The sequence below is a fragment of the Contarinia nasturtii genome, unplaced genomic scaffold, assembly GCF_009176525.2.
Source record: "Contarinia nasturtii isolate CC-2019 unplaced genomic scaffold, AAFC_CNas_1.1 Cnas_scaffold_1240, whole genome shotgun sequence".
In the NCBI taxonomy this organism is placed as follows: Eukaryota; Metazoa; Arthropoda; class Insecta; order Diptera; family Cecidomyiidae; genus Contarinia; species Contarinia nasturtii.
The window spans coordinates 4,705,008-4,725,515 of NW_022198581.1; the positions used below are offsets into that span (position 1 = coordinate 4,705,008).

Genomic DNA, 20,508 nt, shown 5'->3' on the forward strand with positions numbered 1-20,508 from the left:
TATATATATTTGTAGAGAGAGAGACACAGTGGTTGTTTTTGCTCCACGCTCTCGTTTTCACATCCACTTTTTCCAACACAATATATATATATATCGGATTGGCATTCAGACACACAACACAGGCCAATACAATCACAACGAAAAATATATTTTATTAGCTGAGAAGAAGAAAAATAGCAGAGAGTTAAAAAAACACACGAATATAAAGAGGCAAAAAAAATTATATATTCATCGTGTGCACATTCTCCACAAATTCTTAAATATTACGGATGGATAGTCTGTGTCTATATGTGAATGTGTGCATGCGATTTAGTGTTTGTTTCCACCGAATGTTTCCAATCATTTCGGTTGCGGCACATTCGTTGTGTGGTGGTGTATAGTTACAAACGGTACTCTTCACTATATTCAAAACGAACAGGGAAGAATACGAACTCAAAGAATACAATATCGCATATTCCAATTGCTCTTTCTCTCTCTCTCTCTATTTTCTATACATTTATATATCTCTTTTTCTGCATTTTATTATATAAATAACTTATTCCTCTGCCTTTTTTCTGCTATATTTTGTTTCTACTTTTCTATGTACAACATTTAAAAATACATCAAAACCTACACAAATATAGCCATTCTCTTCGACTTCTCTTTCGTACTTTTTTCTATCCTCTATATTTTATCGCTTTGTTTTTTTTTTCTTCTTCTCTCGTTGAAGTGCGCGTTCTTTTATTTTGTTGTTGTTGGTGTTGGAGAAAAGGGGTAGTAGCAAGGAAGCTTAAAACCAGTAACATTTATAAAGGTACCGAAGTCTTGAGAAAACGCCAATCGCAATTCGGACACTCAAAACATTATACATTCCCCGTTCATCATGATGATATAGTTGATTTACAAGCAAAACAATTTCATACAATAACTTGAACATCGAGTTTATTGAAATGATTTTGAATAACTATATTAAAACTATATACTTTAGCTGAGAAGAGCAATCATCATCATTTGATGCCATAAGGTTAACCGCTTCGAACTTTATCTCATGAAAATTTATCAAAACTAAACAGCCAAACTTTAACATTATCCAAATTCAATGAAAACAAGAACAAGCGATAGAGAAACAGAGAGCTTTCATCATAGAGGTGACTTCGGCACCGTGTGTACATCAGAACGATGAGAAGATCTTATCAGAATTTACCAATTCTTATTGAATTTGTCGAAATATGGTTTCTTATTGCAATAAAAGTCTAATTAGACTTTTTTGATTGAGTGTACGTGGTTTTTTTTGTGTGCTGCTATTTTCATTGCATTTGTAGACGGTAAAATTGAGATTTTCCATTTGTTTCTTCGTTTATTCGAAACTTTTTACAGATATTTTTGAATTACTTCAACTTTTTAATTAAAATGATCGCAATTCAGCCGTTAGCTATTTAAAATAGCGTCTCCATTCATCAAAGGTCAAAATGAATGAAAGGAAATTCCTTATCAGCCAATTGGAATCATCAAAATTGGCATTTTTTTTAAGTAAGTTTTTTATTCGAAAAATCAAAAGAGTTTTTTGAATAAAAAAAAAACTAAGTCTCTTTTAAAGAAAATCCCGTTCGTTAGAGAATGTCAGAAAAGATTTCTTGCATTAAATGAATGCACATACATCCATATTTTTCAAACTCGTTCTATATCAAATTAACATGATGTTATTGGTCATTTTATTTCGTCCAACATGTCATTAAAACCCATTAATTGACCATAATCATTGAAAATGAACCACAAGCGGAATGTATACGGTTGAGCTAGGTTGGACTTGTGTCCGAACCAAAAACATAAACGAGTGTCAACCGAGTTGGTTGATCAGATTTTGTGTGTCTGTGTTGCTCAGTCGGGTCCATGTTTCGGTATTGCAAAAGCATCGTTCGTATGTTTTCGTCGTGCATGGAGTCGATCTTTGTTTCTCACTCTCTCTCTCTGACTATCGAATCAAGTGACGTTTGCACGCCTTATCTTTTTTTTATGCCAAAACCCAGGGAGATAAAAAATCGCATCGTCGATGAGCAAAGAATAAGTAAAGAGATGTCGAAAAAAGAGGCAAACATTTTTCCAACAACCAACAAGAAATCGTTTTGGAAGAATTGCAAATGAAGAATTTGAATACATAGGCAAACGCATTTGGCCGTTGCTGCTGCTTTTCAAACTTTTCTGCGATTCGTAAGAAATAGCGTGTTATTTTCGATTCGCTCGTTCATTTTTCTTTCTCGTTCTGTTGTTGTTATCATTTCTCTTTCTAGGTATCTTTTTTTTTCTCTTCATCATTTTCTTGTTTAAGCAGTGCACAATGTTTCTGGGACATTCGTGTGAAATGTTCTGTCCTCCGTCGATAGATGGATAAGAAAAAAACGAATTTTTAGCCAAACTAACGAAATTGCTTTGCATTATAAACAACGATCGATGGATGATTTTAAGCATCGGCCCCAAAAATGAGCCAGATGAAGAGAGAGCACCCCAAAAAGATACTGTAACTTTCGATGCGAAGAAGAAAATTTACCGAAAAGCTTCTTTGCATGTGAATAAATTAATAGGAGTGTTTTTTTGCTAGCAAAGTAAACTCTCGGGTGTAATAATTCATTGGGTGAAGTGCAATTGGAAAATCACGTACTAAATAGGCTAAGATAATTTTCCAGTGCGAAAGAGAATGAATATGCGATAAAGAATGAAGTAGCTTTGAAGAATGTGTGTGTGGCGGCGTCCACTGTGAATCTTAAGTAAATTTACTACATTTTTCTGCCATATATTTTACGAAGAGTATTGGCTTCTTGCCGAGTAAACTACCCAATGTTCAGTGTATGCTTGTCTTCTTCTCTTTTTTTTCCCACATTTTCGCATTTTCTCAATCGATGTTCTTTATTCTTCGCTGTGTGTTATATTATATTTGTTCATATATATTTCTTTTTTCTCTCAACTCGTTTTTCTTCTCTTCGCTGTTTCGTTTCAAACATTGTGCATGACGGTATGGCACATTGTGTGACTAACTGTGTGCTACCAATAAAATATACACACACCGAACCATTGAGCACAGAAAATATTTCAAAAAATGGAGGGGATATCGAGAAAAATATCTAAGACATAATTATATGAGAGAAAAATGCCAAAGTCGGAAAAATATATTTTTATGTAAATGGTTTTTCTGTCTCTGTCTCTCTCGGGTTGGCTCGCACGTTTGGTCGTTTGTTTTGTCTCTCACTCGAATGATACAATACACCGACGACATGGATCGCCTGTCGAAGCAACTCGGCACTGCAAACTCGAATTTGCTTGTATGTAGATTGCAGAGTTTGTGCTCTTCGGTTTTGTACATTCTTTGCTTTATTTTTTATTTTACTTTTTTTTCCTGTGTTGCTCTCTCTGTGTGTTTTGTTAAATTTCTCGGTTGCTCAGTGTTTCTCTGGTTCTGTTTCTTTTCTCATTTCTGAATTTGCAAACGAGAACGAGAGAAACATCCATTGGTATATTATACACACAATTATTTTGCTTGTTCGTTTGTATGCGTTTGCGATGGTCATACGGAAAAAAAGAACACACAGAAGTGCGCTTCACTTCGGGGCTCTTCACATTTTCTCTACATTATATTTTTTATTCTATTCGTCTTTTCTCTCGCTGGTTCGTTTAGCTCTGTTTGCCATACACACACATACTCGCCGTATTTTTTTTCATTTCAACCATTCGGGGTCTCTGTGTGTCGTTGGAAAAAAGTACCTCATTCGTACCGTACATAGTATATATACCTACGAAACGCGGTTCGTTCGCGCGCGCTACACGCACACATCCCGATTAATGAATGTGCCTGAGCTAAGAAGATGGGAAAAAGAAAGAACAACGAAAAAAAGGGAAAAAACCTAAAGCACACACCACACACGTATATACATATATATAGCAAGAGAGCGAGGCACAGAGGGAGAAAGACTTAGGTCTGGTATAGTCATAACATGAGGAACGCAGCAACAACAACAACAACCACATTGCCGACCGGAGAGAGGAAAAAAATGAGTACGTACAAAAGTCAGAACTTCGCCTTTACTTTTGGGGTGTGTTTTCAGAAAAAGAATAATTTTTTCCTCCCAGCGCGTTTTTTTCTTCTTTGCACAATACAAATGCCCGACACAAACACACATAAAAATACACAGCAAATGGCTTTAGCGTTTGTGCAAGTGAGTGTGTGTGTGTGTGTGTTGTTTAGCTGTGATGGGTGTATTTGTGTGTACAGCTTGCCGTTGCTGCTGCTGCTGCTTGAATGAAACTGCTTATGTATTTGATGTAATTTTGTACACGTTGGATGTGGATATAGATGTACAATGGGTATAAGGGATGGATATTATTATCATTATTATTATATGTATGGTTACTGTGATCACTTAGATTTTTTTTATGCTTTTCTTTTGGCCCTTTGTTCGCTTATTCGTTAGTTGCTTCGTTTCATTTTTTTTTTCTGTTTTGCTTTGGTGCGCTTTGCTCTCTTTCTATCTATCTGAGAAGTCACGTATACAGGCAGGCACCAAACGATACACAGCTATAGCAATCACTTTTCTCTGAGGGTGCACATACGCTTTCATCAGCATTTTATTTAGAAACAAAAAAAATCCATGTGAGCACTTCTCTCTCTCGCTCTTTTATTTGTTTCTTTTTCACTTTTGTGTCATCGTCTTCTTCGTATTTTTTTTAAAATGAAAATAACATGCTTGGTGCTTACATATTCATGTTCACATTATGGAACATTCTTGTACCTTTTTTCTTACTTTCCGAAACACGCGCGCGCGTTGGTGGAGCCGGAGAGGAAAAGGGTGAAATCAAGTGTTTTTATTTGTTTGGTTTAAGTTTTTTAAACTTGTGTCAAGACTTTGTTCTTTGTCACATTGCCAAAGCAATATGATAAAAAAAATATTTCGATTTAATGTACTCTGGTTTTGTGCACAAGATTCTTTTTGTAGAAAAATTTCGTCGATAAAAGTGTTACAAAAGAAAATACAAGCTCCAAATACGATCATTTCGCAAAAAATTGCATGCTTCAAAACAAGAACCAAATTTGAAAAATCGTGTGATGACGGCATGCGAAGAATTTATGCCAACTCACATTCTGTAAACACAGCGCTAGATCTTGCAGCATTCCATTTCACAAGTTTAAAATTACTGTGATGTACTTAATTCATCATGTGGCTTCGTTTTTTTCTTTCGATATTATTATTATATTCCATGGTTGCTAGTCGATAAGACAGAGAGAGCGAGAGCAAATAGCAATTTTTTCCTTGTTCTCGGAATGGACACTTACGCCGACCAAAGAAAAACTGGGCTATGTTCATGAGAAATATGCGCCGTTAGAAACGGACATAAGACACGCCGTGTTATGGTACTTGCCTCTCCATATTTTCTAATGTATTATATAATTCGATTTGTGCACACATAACGGCATTCTTTTTTCCACCAGTCACTTCTTCTCTTGCCGCATTTTTTGCACTCCATACACAGAGAGCCGAGAAAAAAGAGCACACGCACACAAAAGTAATTCTCTTGGATGGGAAAAAACAGTAATGGAGTAAAAATCGGTGTATTTTTTTTGTTTGACACGAAACCGTCCAGTGGTTCGTCTTTTACATAAGACACGGTCCATTTGTGCGTAAGTGTATGTGGGTGAGGCTGTGATTCGATGAAAGACGAAGCCGAAGGCAGTGAAGAAAATACGGCCCAAGAAAAGAAGAATTGGAGCAAAAATTTAAATCAATCCCAGATTTCAATGGGGTGGACTTTTTTCGTTTCGTAATTTTAGATTTTCATTCAATCAGCGATGGGATTAATTATGGTATGCAAGGTGTAAGGTGCGGTGCGCACGCTGAGAAAAAGAAATATGTTCCAATCGGATTTTGCGAGAGAAAAAAAACAATGCAAGGGTGTGAGTAAAGAAAATGGCAAGGAGAATATTGACGAAGCTGAGCATATATTGTGTGTGCATTGTATGATATGATGCCGTGGACTCATAAGGGTGAATTGCGAATTGGTCGACAATTGTTTTTAATGATTCTCCATCTCTATCAAGCACTTGACCAGTGCAGGCATGCATTCCATTCCGCGGCATAGCATCGTTTCGCCTTGTTGAACATATAACAACGTCGTCGTCTTCGTCCTCGATGACGATGGTTGGAAAACATAAAACAAGAAATTATTTCTTTCAATATGATACTATAATAATGTTATACGAGGCAAAAGTACGATAAATGCGCGCGCTGTAAACTGGAAAAATCTCTGGCTGGACACTTGTTGTTGCCAAGAGTTTTCCATTGGTAGCGTAGATGCTGTTGTGTATGGTGCTATTGCTACTTGCTGCTGAGTCGGTGTATGTAGTCTCTTGCTAGGTTTTTTTTGCTGTGTCTTGGCTCGGCTATCGTATAATAATGTAGATATTCGGTATATTGACCGAAAAAGAAAAACTAACAAAGCGAGAACTCTTTGGATTGGAAAAAAAATATCATCGCATACAAAAACTCGCACTCATACATTCAGCCAGTTACTGTGCAAACACATAAAAGAGAGACAGAGAGAGAGAGAAAAAGAGACCTGAACAAGAGCATGATCAGCATTATTCAAGGTGTACTCAGATTGCTCGTCCCGCCTTCATAACACCGAGTGGCCGATACATGCAAATTCTTTTCCGTTCGTGTGCTTACTTTTTTCTTCACTTTGCTAATGTTGCTGCTTTCTCTCTTTCTCTTGTTTTCTTCATTTTCTTTTCTCATTGGTGTTTCGTAATTAAATCTATTATTTCATTATTTGTTCAGTTCTTTAGCTGAAATTCTCTGTGTGCTGTGTGTATGCTATTTTTTTTTTGCTTGTTCATTCTCATTTCATCCGCTGTTACTCGGAAACATCCAAGGTAGATATGACGCAAAAATGTTTCATTTATTATTTTGTTTTCACAGTTTTCTCTTGTCCTCTCTTTATAATATCATATATAAATACAAATGTGTGTGTGTGGTTATTACTTTTTTTTAACTCGTCTTTTTCCCCTCTGAATGCATGCATTTGAGCGTGCAATAATGAATGTTATAGTTAAAAATGAGTGAGTGCATCCACCTTCCCATTGATAATAAAAGTGAAGTGAGCGTGTAAAAGCATGCTATTGTTTTAAGCGCCACTTTTAAATACGCCTATAGCCGTGTAAGTAGCAATGCGTTCACTCACTCGGTTGAGAAAAAAAAATTCGAAAAATATGCGCCTCACATTGAACATTGAAGTATTTTATCCAATTTGTAGCATAAACGTCAGTGTCGGCTCTGGTCTAGATCTAGTGATATTGGCTTAATCCACACATGTAACGAAGTGGAAGGTATAACACACATTACACACGGTGAAGAAGAGAGGTAGATAGAGAGAGAGAGAGAGAGAGAGAGAGAGAGCGAGGGCGATAAAAAATTGCAGAAGAAGAAGAGAAAAAAATTATTCTGCTTTCTTCTAATTAATGAATATAATTCTCCCTCACTTTTTATTCTTTTTCGCTCTCGTTTCACATTTTTATGACAAGTACATGTGAAACCCCAGCGTAATAATAATGTGAAATCTCTTCTGTCTCCAGTGTGTGTGTGTGTGTATTTGAATTTCTGGTTAAAAAGAGATTGAATACATAATATTATATCACATGACACAATGAAATGAAAAAGAAGATGACTCGACGATGAGCACAACAATAAAAAAAATAAAGAATGGATTTGCGAAACAATTTATAAAATATGTACTGAAATTTATATTCATATGTGTTTCCTTTTCAGCTGAAGTCACTGTGAGTCAGTTTTCCAGTGGCTGGTATTTGGTGTCGTTTATCTTTTTCTATTTTTCTTGAGCCATGTGAGACGGTAAATAGTTTGTAGTGAATGGCTGTGCACTGTGTTGTCTTGTGTTGGCCCCTGTCTGTCTTCATTTACATTTTCGTGCATTGATCATAAGTTGGACTCACGTGTATCATACATTGAAACCCTTTTTTCCTCTATTTCTCTATATCTCTTCCGAACCATACAATATGATTAAAAAATTGTTATCAGAAAATTGTGCACATATTGCACATCGTACACAATTTCTCGTTTGTTTTCTCTGAAAATTTTTCTATGCCAAGAAAAGTGGTAGAGTCCGTTCTTGGGGTCTACGCATCAAGCTGTGGCGATGGTTATTCTTTGTTATCTATGGCTCATATGCCGAGCAATTAACGTTCCATTTGGTGCTAACATGTCGCATACTTTAGTCGTAAAAAGACACAAACACACACACACACAATGTCTCTCCAACAAACACTGGCGCTCCATGCACACATCACACACAAAATACACGTACGCATTTTTGCGCGCGCTACAGAGTATGTATGAAGCTCCAATGTTCTTGTATAATATATATTCCATTTTGTCTCTGACTGTTATTCATGTTCACTGAAGCGAGATATAAAAATTTATATACTTTATTTGCTCGTTTTGTATAAAACGTCAGTCTTGTGTGTACGATTCATACTCTTTTTTAGTAATTCTTCTTTTCTTTGTCGTTATTTTTTTTGCACTTTTCCATCTTCTGTCATGGGTTGGTTATTCTTTTTTAATGCTCGGCGTGTGTGTGTATTCTTATTCTTCTCTTTTCATGGCGTACATACTTTTTTGTCTCAACCACAAAAAGTACTGAATGAGATAAGAAATGAAAATTCATTTAATGAACATTTTTTGTTTTCTTGATCTTTTTCCATTTCTTATTTTTGCGTTTCAAATTGTTTTCTTTTTTCCATTCCACCATACTTTGTTTCCACTTGCTCATTTCAAAGTTATGGCAAGCAAACGAACGAATGTATTTTTTTTTTTCGCTTTCACTTCATTCTTTTTAAAATACAGATTGATAAAAATGAAGTTGAAAACTTTGTCATGGCAAAGGGTTGATGGCAAAGCATGTCTAAATTGGGCTATCTACACTCTTTTCTCCGATGTTATATATATATAACCGTATACGCTATTATCTCTCTATGGGTGTATACATATTAAAAAAAATTCCAGTAACATTTCCCTCTGACATGAGGGAATAGATATTAATTTTGAAATATAATGGAAAAAAGTGCCATACTTTTCTTTTTTATCAACTTATTTGATATCTTCTCTGATTCCATCTCACTCTATTTCTGTTTCTGGTTATGGTGATGGTGTCTATATGGGTATGCCACCCTTTCCATCCTGTGTGTGTTTTTTTATTTATTCATTTTATTTTACACATTTGCTTTTAGAGGCATGTACACATTGTTTTCAAGATGTGTTTCCTTAATTTGGTCTGATAATGTGTGTGATTACAGGCAACTCTAATTCTCGTATGTGTGTGTTACTTTTTTTCTTGGTTCGTGCCGCTTTGAAAAGTCGTTGTGTTTTCCATGACGCGTTTCTCTTTTTTTTCATATGTTATATGTTAGCGTCTCTTCTTGTTAGCTATTTTCCGTATATGTTGTATGTACGCGTTTTTTTTCTGCCCCCATATTCATGCAACATACTAGACAACTAATATCAATGCCGTAAAGTAGTTTACTACTGAAATAGTGTTTCGAACGATTATATTACGAAATACAATATTTTTATTTGCTTATTTATTCAGTATTTTCAAAGCCTGAGGGTTGCTCTAGCACCATTTTTATGCTCTCTTTAAAGGAGAAAACATCCAAACTATAGAGCTTATGTAAAACAAACCTCGAATGAAAAAAAAACACACACATGACAGTCATCGAATTAAAAACACACGCCAACTATCGTCCGTCCATAGTACAGGCACAATTGTGATGTATCGTATTCTTTCATATTGTTTTATTGATAAGTTTTTTTCGTGTATATGTTCGAAATGATTTCGGTGAGAAATAGTTCGATTCGATGATTGGAACATAAACGAATCTTTATATATAATTATCATTAACAATGCGTACAATTCTGAGGGTGAGAACGATAATCTACGAAAGGAATGTATACACATTATAACAAACAATGATCGATACTCAGGACATTCTGGCAATTACTCTGACCGAAACAAAAATATCCCAGCAATTGACAATTTCAATACGGAAATTAGAAAGAATGAAAAAAAAAATTGGGACGATCACAAATATATATTGAAACATATTGTGTATTTATATATGAACGCTCTACCAAAAGGTGCTACTTTCGTTTTGTATTTCCATGTACAGTTGTTATTTATTTGATACGTGAACATAACATAGCCAAATCATTGACAAAGCAGCACAAATTTAGTCGACGTACACAGAGCAAGAGCGAGAGAAAAAACTGAATATCTTTTATTTTTATTTTAGGGTTGAAATGAGGACGAATGGATGTGTCATATTTCGTTTTTGGGTGCAGCAACAGCAGTGGGAACAATAAACTATTGCCGTTTTTATTCCACTAGATTCGAATTAAGTTCATTATAAAATATAAAATGGAGATGGTAAAATGGTTCAAACAGTCGAACCGGATTTTTTTTTTCTTATTTAAAAATAAACATGGAATCGATTCTAACCTTTTTTTCTTAATTATTAATCGTTTTAAAATCGCAAAATACGCTTTAAAGAGCTCATTTAAAATTTACTTAAAGACTAGTTGAAAATGTCCATGACTGTTTCAAAAAAAAAGACTTTAATTTCCAGTCAAAACAATGATATTTCATTGCCACTAAACGACTCGAAGCTTATTTCTTGAACTGTCGAATGACACTCGATGACAACCGACAATGGTCTCGATTGTGGGTTTATCTAACTTTGCGTTAACTTGATTTGATTTTTGAGCATACACTATAATTATATGAAAATATAGCCTATAAATTGTCAATTTGTTTTCAATTTATTTTGTAACAGACATTGTCAAGATATTATTATTATGTCTGTTGAAACACTGTTCTTTGTGCAAAAACTGTTTGGCAGACTTAAAAGCCAGTCTCGTTAATAATAAATGGTTGTCACGGCTTTTGACAAATACATTAGAATCAACGTAAATCATCCGAATGTTGTTCGATGATAAAAAAAAATACACAATGTTATGGAAATTGAATTGAAAATGAAACAGAAAACAAGCGATTTCATAAAATCGAATTAAATATAAAAACTATGGGATCAAAATAAAACGAAAATCAATCGAATGTTTAAATGAAAAAAAAATATTTTATTTTATTTTAAAATCAAAATTATCACAGAATATCGAAATCAACTAAAAACTATACATCAAAATGAATTTATTGACATATTCTTTAAAAATGTGACAAACGATAATTAATGTACGCGACGCCAAGAATAAACAAAAACTTTCAAATAAAAATTACTTTACGCTTTAAAACCAATATAGGAAATAGGTATAACACGATATGTTTACCTGCAGTTGCTGTTTATCTGTTGGAGACATTGGTTGTTGAGAGAGAAGCTTTTGATTTTGTTGCTGCACTGCTTCTATTGGAGACTGTCGTTGATTATTTTGTTGCATGCCCATATTCTGATTTTGCTAATAAATACATAAATCAAGAGCAAGAGAGCGATAGGAAGAGAGAAAGAGTTGATGGTCAATTTTCACGAATGTGTAGTGCATATAATACAATGTACATTTTGCAAAATTGATCGAAATAGAGATTGAAATTGACGAAATTGATGTGTTGATTATTAAAGATTTAGACCTTTGGTATCCCCAATCATTCTCTATCTTACCTGTTGTTGTTGTTGTTGCTGTTGTTGCTGCTGCTGCTGTTGTTGTTGCTGCTGCTGCTGTTGTTGTTGCTGTTGTTGCTGTTGCTGCTGTTGTTGCTGTTGTTGTTGCTGAACTACCAGTTGCATTTGTGAATTCAATACGGATGTTAAAACATTCAGTTCATGAACCGTGTTACTGAGTGTAATGTCAATGCTATTCCCATGGCATAAACTGTAGATCATTTTCAATAAAATTTTATGAAGAAAAAAAAACAATAAACTCAGAAATAGAGGTTCATAGCTAATGTGATGCGAATATAGAAATTCCCACATTTTTTCACATTCACTTTAATCTTTTTAATTTTTGAATTATCGAATGGAATGAAATGGAGTCACAAGGACTCACCTTTTCAAATCATACCCATTTGCCATGTTCAGACCAGCATTTGCATTGTTATTATTGTTATTTTTGTCATCATCGTTGTTATTGTTGTTGTTGTTGCTGCTGCTTCACAATAAAAAATGGAAAAACATATTTAAAAAAAAAACACACACAAACACAAATAATCAACAAAATAATATAAATTAAATTTAGAAATTTCACCAATTTCATAAGGAAATCTTTGTTATATTTCATTTGAATAAATGTGATATCACAAAAATGGGCTACCCATCTATTTAAAGGACGTTTTAATTTTTGATAATTTTTCTTTTGATCAATCGAAATCGAAAAAGTCGACGAATTATGTACCAATTCCAAATTGGCTTGGCCTTTTTGAATATAACTCACCTGTTATGAGTAGAGTTGCTACTGTGTACACCATCAAGATGTGATTGTTGTTGTGATTGTTGCTGCTGTTGTTGATTGCTGTAATGGAAATGAAACAAATGCTCAATGAATCTTGTAAGAAAAATTGTCACTTGTACGTTCACAATGTTAGCTCAAATCGAATTCAAATTTGCAAATATTCAAATTGATTGTGAAACACATAAAATTAACAGATATAGTCTCGAAATTGGTCAATGAAACTTACCATAAATTCTGGCACATCTGCTGTTGCTGATGTACCAAATTGTTTTCGCAATTGCTTGCATTGTGTGCCAGGCTATTTAATGTTGTCGAATCGGTGTTGGTTTGCGATGGCAACGACATATGATTTGACGATATGGTTGATGGACTCAACGGAATGTGTTTGCTTTCTTGTTGCAAAAATTCCGTATCCATTTTGAAAACAACCGTTTGATTATTTAGATGCTGCTCAAAATCGGTTGTCATTGGAATAAATTTTAATTTGATTCGAGCTGTTTTCCGGATTGTTTTATTTTTATTACTTTCTTTTAAAATTTTATTTTATTTCTTTTTTGTTTGTTTGCTTGGTAGCTGTTGTTGGTTTATTTGATGCCGCCGCTAAGTTAAGCCGCGGTGGTCTTATATATTTTTATTGTGAGTATTTTTTTTAAATTATTTTTTTATTGTTTCACACACAAAAATCTCAAAAAACGAAAATTAACTGGGCTTGTTAGTTAAAAAAAATGATTAAAATTGCCGTCCTATTGTTTATATCTAGTTACTATTGCACGGAACGTTACGTGTATTTATTGTATGTGGCTATTGCAACATATTATTTAGTGTTTATGTGTTGAAAATGTAAATGTATTCATATTAATAAAAAACACAGTTTTAAATTTAACTCCAGTTCTATTGTTTGGTTTTGAGCTTTGTACACACCATAACGATCCGCTTCAAATCAAAAATGTATGAGTAGTATCATGAGATAATTGTGGCTGAATGTTTTTTTTTTATTTTTTTTTGTTGTTTTTTTTTGGTTATTTATTTGCCTGTTTTTTGTTGTTCTTTTTATTTCATTTGGGCGATTTTCAACTTTGTCTGTTTTGCTTGTCCATCCATCGATTATATTCCACTATGGAACATTCGATATTAGTAAAATATCGAAATTAATTTTTTTTTGTTAATTCACAATTTACTAAAATTAATTAGCGCTGATTTCGAGAATTTAGTCCGTTTATTGCACTTTATCAGTCTTGAGCACCATTTTTCATTTTAGCATTTATTGCTTTCTCAATCGACACTATCCGAACTTAGATGGTTTCTGTATTATTATTATTTTTTTGTTTGGTTTAAAAAATATGTTTTACAATTATTCTTGCTTTTTAAACCATCGGCGTTATTTTCTGGCCAGTGTTTTTAGCTTTTGCTCTTTACTTTCACTCACTTTTCATTAATATTTTATTACTTTTGTAAATTATTTATTTAATTTTTGTTTATCGATGTTTAGACGATTTTATTTATGATTGGGTACCTTCCATTTTGGGGAAACCACTAAAGAATCCTTTGGTCTCTTCTGCTCCGCAGATTGATATAAATGATGAATGATGAAAAAGTTCAAAAAAATGGACTATGTTAGATGACAGTTTTGTAAGGTTCCGTTTCTCTTTTTTTTGATGACAACAAACTCAAGATAATTAAATGACATTTAAATCTTTTAACACATTGTTGCGAAAACAGCACGCACAAAGAAAACTCATATTGTTTATTACAAGAAAACATAAATTTTCAACTTAAAAATTTGAAACAAAACGCCTAACCGGCTGCTTAGAACCAAAAATGGAGAATTTTCTTTAAAAAAAAGAAGACAAAATTTCATTCTGGTTTGAAGTAATCATGTCGTCGACAATAGATATCTTGGATAGTTTCTATTAGAAACTTTCTATTGAACGTTTTTTAAAAACAGGTCGCCAAAATTCACTTGAAAACAGATGCACACATCACTATCACATGCAAATATTTGTACTTTGAAAATTATCGTATTTCGCCTAAGATGGACATCTCTTAATTGAATGTGGTCGAAAAGTCAAAATCAGAGTTTAATTTTAATAGATTGAATTTCCTTCTTCGCTCTCAAAATGTTGCATTTGTTTCGGATTTTTTTTTTGCGCTTTTTGCTCATGAATATTCTCAGCGGTCGTATTATTGCATACGTTTCGTTGTGCATTTTGGTCATCTTTAAGTGAACAAAATTGAATAACATAATTTTGTCTGGTCGTTCATATCAAACGGATGGATACGAATGTCGGAGTGAAAAGGAGCCGAAATTTTGCAATGCCGGTAAAAGCGACGAAACTACTTGAACACTGTGATTGATTAAAGTATGCAATGCAATGTGCAAACGCCTGTAAATATCTGCATATAACGAACACCATCTACGAACGCATCGAGAATCATAAAGACAGTTAAGACACCACACACAATCACATAGACATAGAGTGTGCTGAGAGAAGCATGCACATTCAGAGCCAGAATGAGAGAGAGAGAGAGCCTAGCTACAGCTCTTAGCATAACCACAATTAGTCAATCGACGATGTTGACGTAGCAATGTCATATGCTTTTATCAATGCTCGACGCTCTTTCTCTCATCATCAACACGTTTTCGATATGTTTTTCCTCAGAGTTTTGTGATAAAATAATAATAATAATAAACATGCAAATTTTAAGGCAAAACATTCGACCAAATAGCCGGATTTTGAATGAATCGGTTTTGTGAATTGGTTTTCTTTGGCCAAACATGTGCTCCATTTTCAACAACACATGAAACCATTGCTCAATATCAGCATCACCATCAGATAAAATACAAGTGCAAAACAAAATAAAAGACGAGAAAAAAATCATAAAAATCAAAATTTCTTTTTATTTAAATAAATAAAATTCATAAATGTATCATACACCAGGAGAAATTAATGCGTATATTTTTCGAAAAAATTCGTCAAACATGATAAATTCATAAAGTTAACAATTTATTTTTTAAATCATCAATAATCTGCAAAATTCGTTGAAATTTTCATTTTCGAAAATTTTTGCCACCAAATAATTTGTAAAATGTTTAATTAACCATTTGCGTCACCGAATGTGTTCATTGTAATTTTACGCATTATTTTGTCGCAGCACGTTCAAAGATTTCGTATTATTTAAAATAAGATTGAATAAGTTTTGTCTAAAAATAAATAAATAAAATAAAATGTAAACATTTAAATGATGAATCACAGAAGAGCACATGTCATTTCGAATAAAAATCTCATTGAATTTGGTTGAAATGATTTGATTCTGATTTTGTTGTCGTCAAAAAGACTATCAACAAATGTTCGGGATGATAAATTCAAAACAGCAGGTAAACAAAATTCCAAGTTAACGGCATTTAAATTCACATGCCAGACGTAACACATACACGCGATAAACGTTCGTTGGATGCGTATCCATTCGGGAAAATCGTTTGAAATTTAAAACACGTTCATAATTTCGAATTTCTTCAACACATCCATATGCATATTTATATGTGTCTCCACTTTTGAATTTAAAACCAATAATTTCTCATCTCAAAACTCGGCAAATTTTTATTTATCCATCAAATGTAATTTATATTCTTCGACGACAATAACCACCAAAAAAAATTATCAAATAAAAAAAACTCACGATCAACAACGACAAAATACGAGAAAAATAATCGAAAAAAATGATTTTAATTTTAATTGAATTTAGAAAAATTTGATCGAAATTTGCGGTTCGTACTTAAAAAAAACTCATGAAATGAATTTATTTGCCGAAAACTCGTTGATTTGAAATTTCTCTGAAAATTCAAACGTTTCGAAACATCAAGTCTCGTCCGCTTCACCTGCACCACCACTTTGAGCAAAAACAAGGAAAATGTTCACGCAAAAACTAAGAAAATAAATGAGTTCCTTCAAAGAATTTGTAGCATCTTCTTTTCGCCACGAAAGTTCAAGACAAACTGAATACGCTACGACTTAAGCCTTACAATTTATTTCCATAGTTAGTTTAAAGAAGAAGTGTAAGATATTTTTCTATGAAACTGGTTTTTAAGCACACCGTCGTCGTCGTCGTCGTTGTTGTTGTTGTTGCTGTTGTCGTCGTGGTGCGTCATTTTATAAGGGATATAACGTTCCTATCGTATCGCCGTCTGTGCAACTGCCATATATCTATGTGTATGGTATAAGTTCATAGGAGTTTTGTATATAGGGAAGCGAGAGACATTGACGGCATCGACTACGTAAGATGGAAAAGCTACGGTTTTGCCATTCGCCTTTTGCATTTGCTTTGACTCAATTCAGTGAATGTACACCATCCTAGCTCACCACCACTTTCCACCTCCACCCGCCATTTTCGTTTTCACATTGCCGCAACAAAATATTTTCCTTCGTTTGCCCTCTTAAGCGTTAAGCGATGACTTGCTTCTCGAGACGCGAGAATGGTTTGTCTTCTTTCGCGAATCGGGGCAAATATATGCACATACACACACATACCTCGCGTAAGATGCGATGTTTTTTCTAAAGCGCAAACAGGCACACGTTTTTGATTTACTAACAACATGATCGGGCCACATGAAATGCTCTTTTCCCCATCATGACGTGGTCGTTGAAGTTTTTTCATACATTTATTAGACAAAAAAGCGTGCATAGAATCAGTCGCGCTTTTCAACTCTTCTCCGAATGTCGGTTTCGATTTAGAAACATCGAAATCTATTCGGAAAATTTATTAGCGTTGATCAGCTCAATTGAAATTTCTTTTGGTTTTGATTAAATGCATTATGTGTGACAGAGTTGACGGATGTGTGTTAGATATTTTGTTGCGGTCATATCAAACTGTCAATTTAAAAAAAAAGTCACAAATTTGATATTTGGTCAATATAATTTTTTATCGTCATTTAAGACATCAAGTGAGTGTCGATAACTTCGGTAGTACTGACAACCATTTCCATGTATGCTATTGATTTATGCAAGTTTTAATTTTTTTTATTTTATCTTCAATTGGATTTTAAGTTCGTTGACCAATCTTCATTTTTTTTTACTTATCATTTTCTAATTTCCACTCGCTAATTAAAATAATAATTAAAATCGCAGAATGATGTCAGAGATGGAAAAAAAGAGAACCAGCAAAATGGATCGCGAATTTTATCGCATCGAGAAAAGAGTAGATAGAAAACTTGACATTTTCTTTTTAGCCAAAGCCGTACACATATGCATTTGGCTAAGCGACTGCATAAAAGATTATATAGAGATAATGAATCCATATATTCCAAACGATTGCATTTTCCATAAAATTCAGTCCGTTCGATCACTTGTAAAGTCTCTCACTCTCTATCTCTACCTACCATACGTTCATTCTTTCATATACTGTTCGGCGTTTCATGTTTTATATACTTTTGGCACAGGAACGCCGACATTCATTTATAAAATACATGTGCATGCTAGCACATACTCTCCCCAATCTGACATTGAGGCTGAGACAATCTCATACTCTTGGCATAAATTGCTCTCTGATTATTAACGACAAAATTATGGAAAATCCAGTAAACACACATACACACGCATTCGTTTCTTATGATTTTTTTTATTCAATTCTTTATCAACTTTCCGGATCGAAGAAAATGAGAAGATATTTCAACTCGCTATGGAGCATTCACACCATTGGTGTCTTTCTAATTCAAACTATATGTAGTTCTACATTTTGCAAAATGTCCAAATCTTAATAATACACATTTGATCCTATTTTATTTTTGATTATAAGAAAATTCTCAATGGAAAAGTTGTGATTTTAATTTTTTTTCCAATATTAGAGGTATAAACTACAAAATAGAGATTATTAGTATACGTATTTTAATGTGTTCACATGAGTGTGGGTAATTGAAGACAGAAAATATGTGAACCTGTACATTGACATAAATGACGTGAAATGACAAAGTTGACGTGACAACTTAACTAAAAATAAAGTTCATAGATATATGTGTTATGTATGCCGATTATCAATTATATGGACATCTGTTATTTTTTTTGTATATAATTCGTTTGAGATTGCTAATGTTCAGCTCATGAAATACAAGGAGTACAATTGTATACATATGCCGAACTTAACCATTTGAAATCTCATAATAATAAGAATAACAATTCGAATTTATGTATCCCATTGATTTTGTTTGAGAAAATTTGTTTCGGATAAAATGCTTTTTTCGCCGATTTTTTTCTAACCATCATCGCCTCGTTGCCCATTTAATTCAAATTTTTTAGCCATTCTTCTGTGTCGATAATCATAAATCGAGCCATTCTAAGCCAGACTTGAAAAAAACTAAGTTTTTATTCATAAAAATTGGCTGTCCAAAATGGAAAATGGGCACATACACACAAATCGAATAATGTGTTTTTTCGTGTGTGTTCAAAAATGAGGCGGTCATCTATTTTATTTAATGTTATTTGCATGATTTTTCTAGATGTGTTACGAGTTTGCGTTAAAGCGTACAAAAGAAGAAGAAAAAACCGAATTTATGAAACGATTTTCTTTTCGTCACACATGCACATATGTATAGGTTTTGAAGACAACAAAAGTGGATTATAAACTTGATGGGTGTACGTAAAGCTTAAAAAAAGAGGTTGAAAAAAAATATTTAGCGCAGTAGTGGTCAGTGGTGAAACTTGCCTATAAAACACTTTAAACCATGTTTTCTTCCAACAAACTTGTGCCATCTCATTCGTGTACACCAAAACCAGTGTGTGCATGGTCACTTTGAATAAACGAAGAGCTTGTAAAAAATTCTTTTTTTGTTATTTGTATAAATGGAATTCTGTGTTTTCTTTGAGTTTTTCTTTGCTTTGTCATGTGTTTTCATAAAGCTACAACTTTGAACTAAAAAATGAAAACGAAAAAAAAAAACACAAACGAACGAACAAGAAAAAAATAAGAAGAAATAAAGAAACAAGTTGCGGAACGTAGAACATACCAGTGTTATGGACTTACTGTGAAATGTTTTAAATAGTCTCCAGTGACGTTTTCGCTGTAGCGATGTGTCATCGTTGGTGTGTATTTTCGTCCAGGAAACGTTTCACCCAAACTTTTTCGCTCGCTCTTTCGTTCTTCTTCCAATCGTTTTGCTACAATTATTTTATATTCCTTTTATTTACCACTTTCGGCTTTCTTTTGTTCTGCGAAAATTTATTTATTTCTTTATGCTTGCGTCCGCGTTCGCGCTTCTTTTCATCCAATTCTCTCTCTCTCTCTCCTCTTTTTACCGACGTTCTTCTTTTTTTCCGGGTTGTGTTTGGTTTTTCACCGGCTCGCGTGCGTTTCTTTTTCCTTTCTTTGGACTTCTTTAGTAGATTTATTTAATGAATTTGCTTTGTTTTTGAAACTTTTCACTTTAATCTGTTTAGCACACTTTTAAATTGCACAACTTGTTTTTTTTATTATTAAAGATTTGTTTTTTTTTATGGGTTAAGTGAAACTTCACATTTTATGCGTTTTTTTATCGATTTGTACTTTAGCTTGAGATTTTTTTGTTCTCTCTTTTTTTAACCAAGTGTGTTTAATTTTGTATTTTATATTAATTGTACTTTATTAATTTAAGGATTTGGGAGAGTCAGTATGGAAGGGATTGGACAATGTCAAGAAACAATGGATCTTAACTTAAGAAAAGCAAAAAAAAATGTTTTTTTTTTTCAGAAAATTAACACGTCAAAAATATTCTAAAGTGTTTGTGTGCTTATTTTCAGTTTGACTTATTAATTGAAATGAATTCGGAAAAATTCCTCCAAACAGAAATAAAACAGAAGGAATTTCTCCTAATATATATTCAATTCAATTCGATTTCTCGATTCGTTCAAGAGTTTAACCAGTGTCACGTTTTTTAAACCATAATAACTTAACATAACGAGAATTGATTTACTTCAAGATCAGCATAAGTAAATTTTGTTTCTTTTTCACTCTGTCTCGAAATCGGCGTCACTCTCGCGCTCTCTCTCTCTCT

At 33.5% G+C, this 20,508-nt stretch overlaps 1 protein-coding gene across 10 annotated transcripts in view; it reads right to left on the bottom strand.

Moving 5' to 3' along the window:
• The window catches only part of LOC116344984 (probable serine/threonine-protein kinase yakA), a 65,356-nt gene extending 45,216 nt beyond the window's left edge, over positions 1 to 20,140 (bottom strand). For 2 of the 10 annotated variants that reach the window (XM_031773897.1, XM_031773902.1), the window contains exons 1-6: positions 19,503 to 20,140; positions 12,718 to 14,046; positions 12,474 to 12,551; positions 12,090 to 12,191; positions 11,705 to 11,915; positions 11,379 to 11,504 (exon numbers count right to left, since the gene is read on the bottom strand). In XM_031773897.1, the coding sequence (XP_031629757.1) occupies positions 11,379 to 11,504; positions 11,705 to 11,915; positions 12,090 to 12,191; positions 12,474 to 12,551; positions 12,718 to 12,959 (759 nt within the window). In that variant the 5' untranslated portion in view covers positions 12,960 to 14,046; positions 19,503 to 20,140. Of the gene's footprint in view, positions 1 to 11,378; positions 11,505 to 11,704; positions 11,916 to 12,089; positions 12,192 to 12,473; positions 12,552 to 12,717; positions 14,047 to 19,485 lie in introns of all 10 variants that reach the window. The other 8 variants (XM_031773895.1, XM_031773892.1, XM_031773901.1 and 5 more) reach the window with 6 other exon arrangements.
• Positions 20,141 to 20,508: the final 368 nt, after the last annotated feature.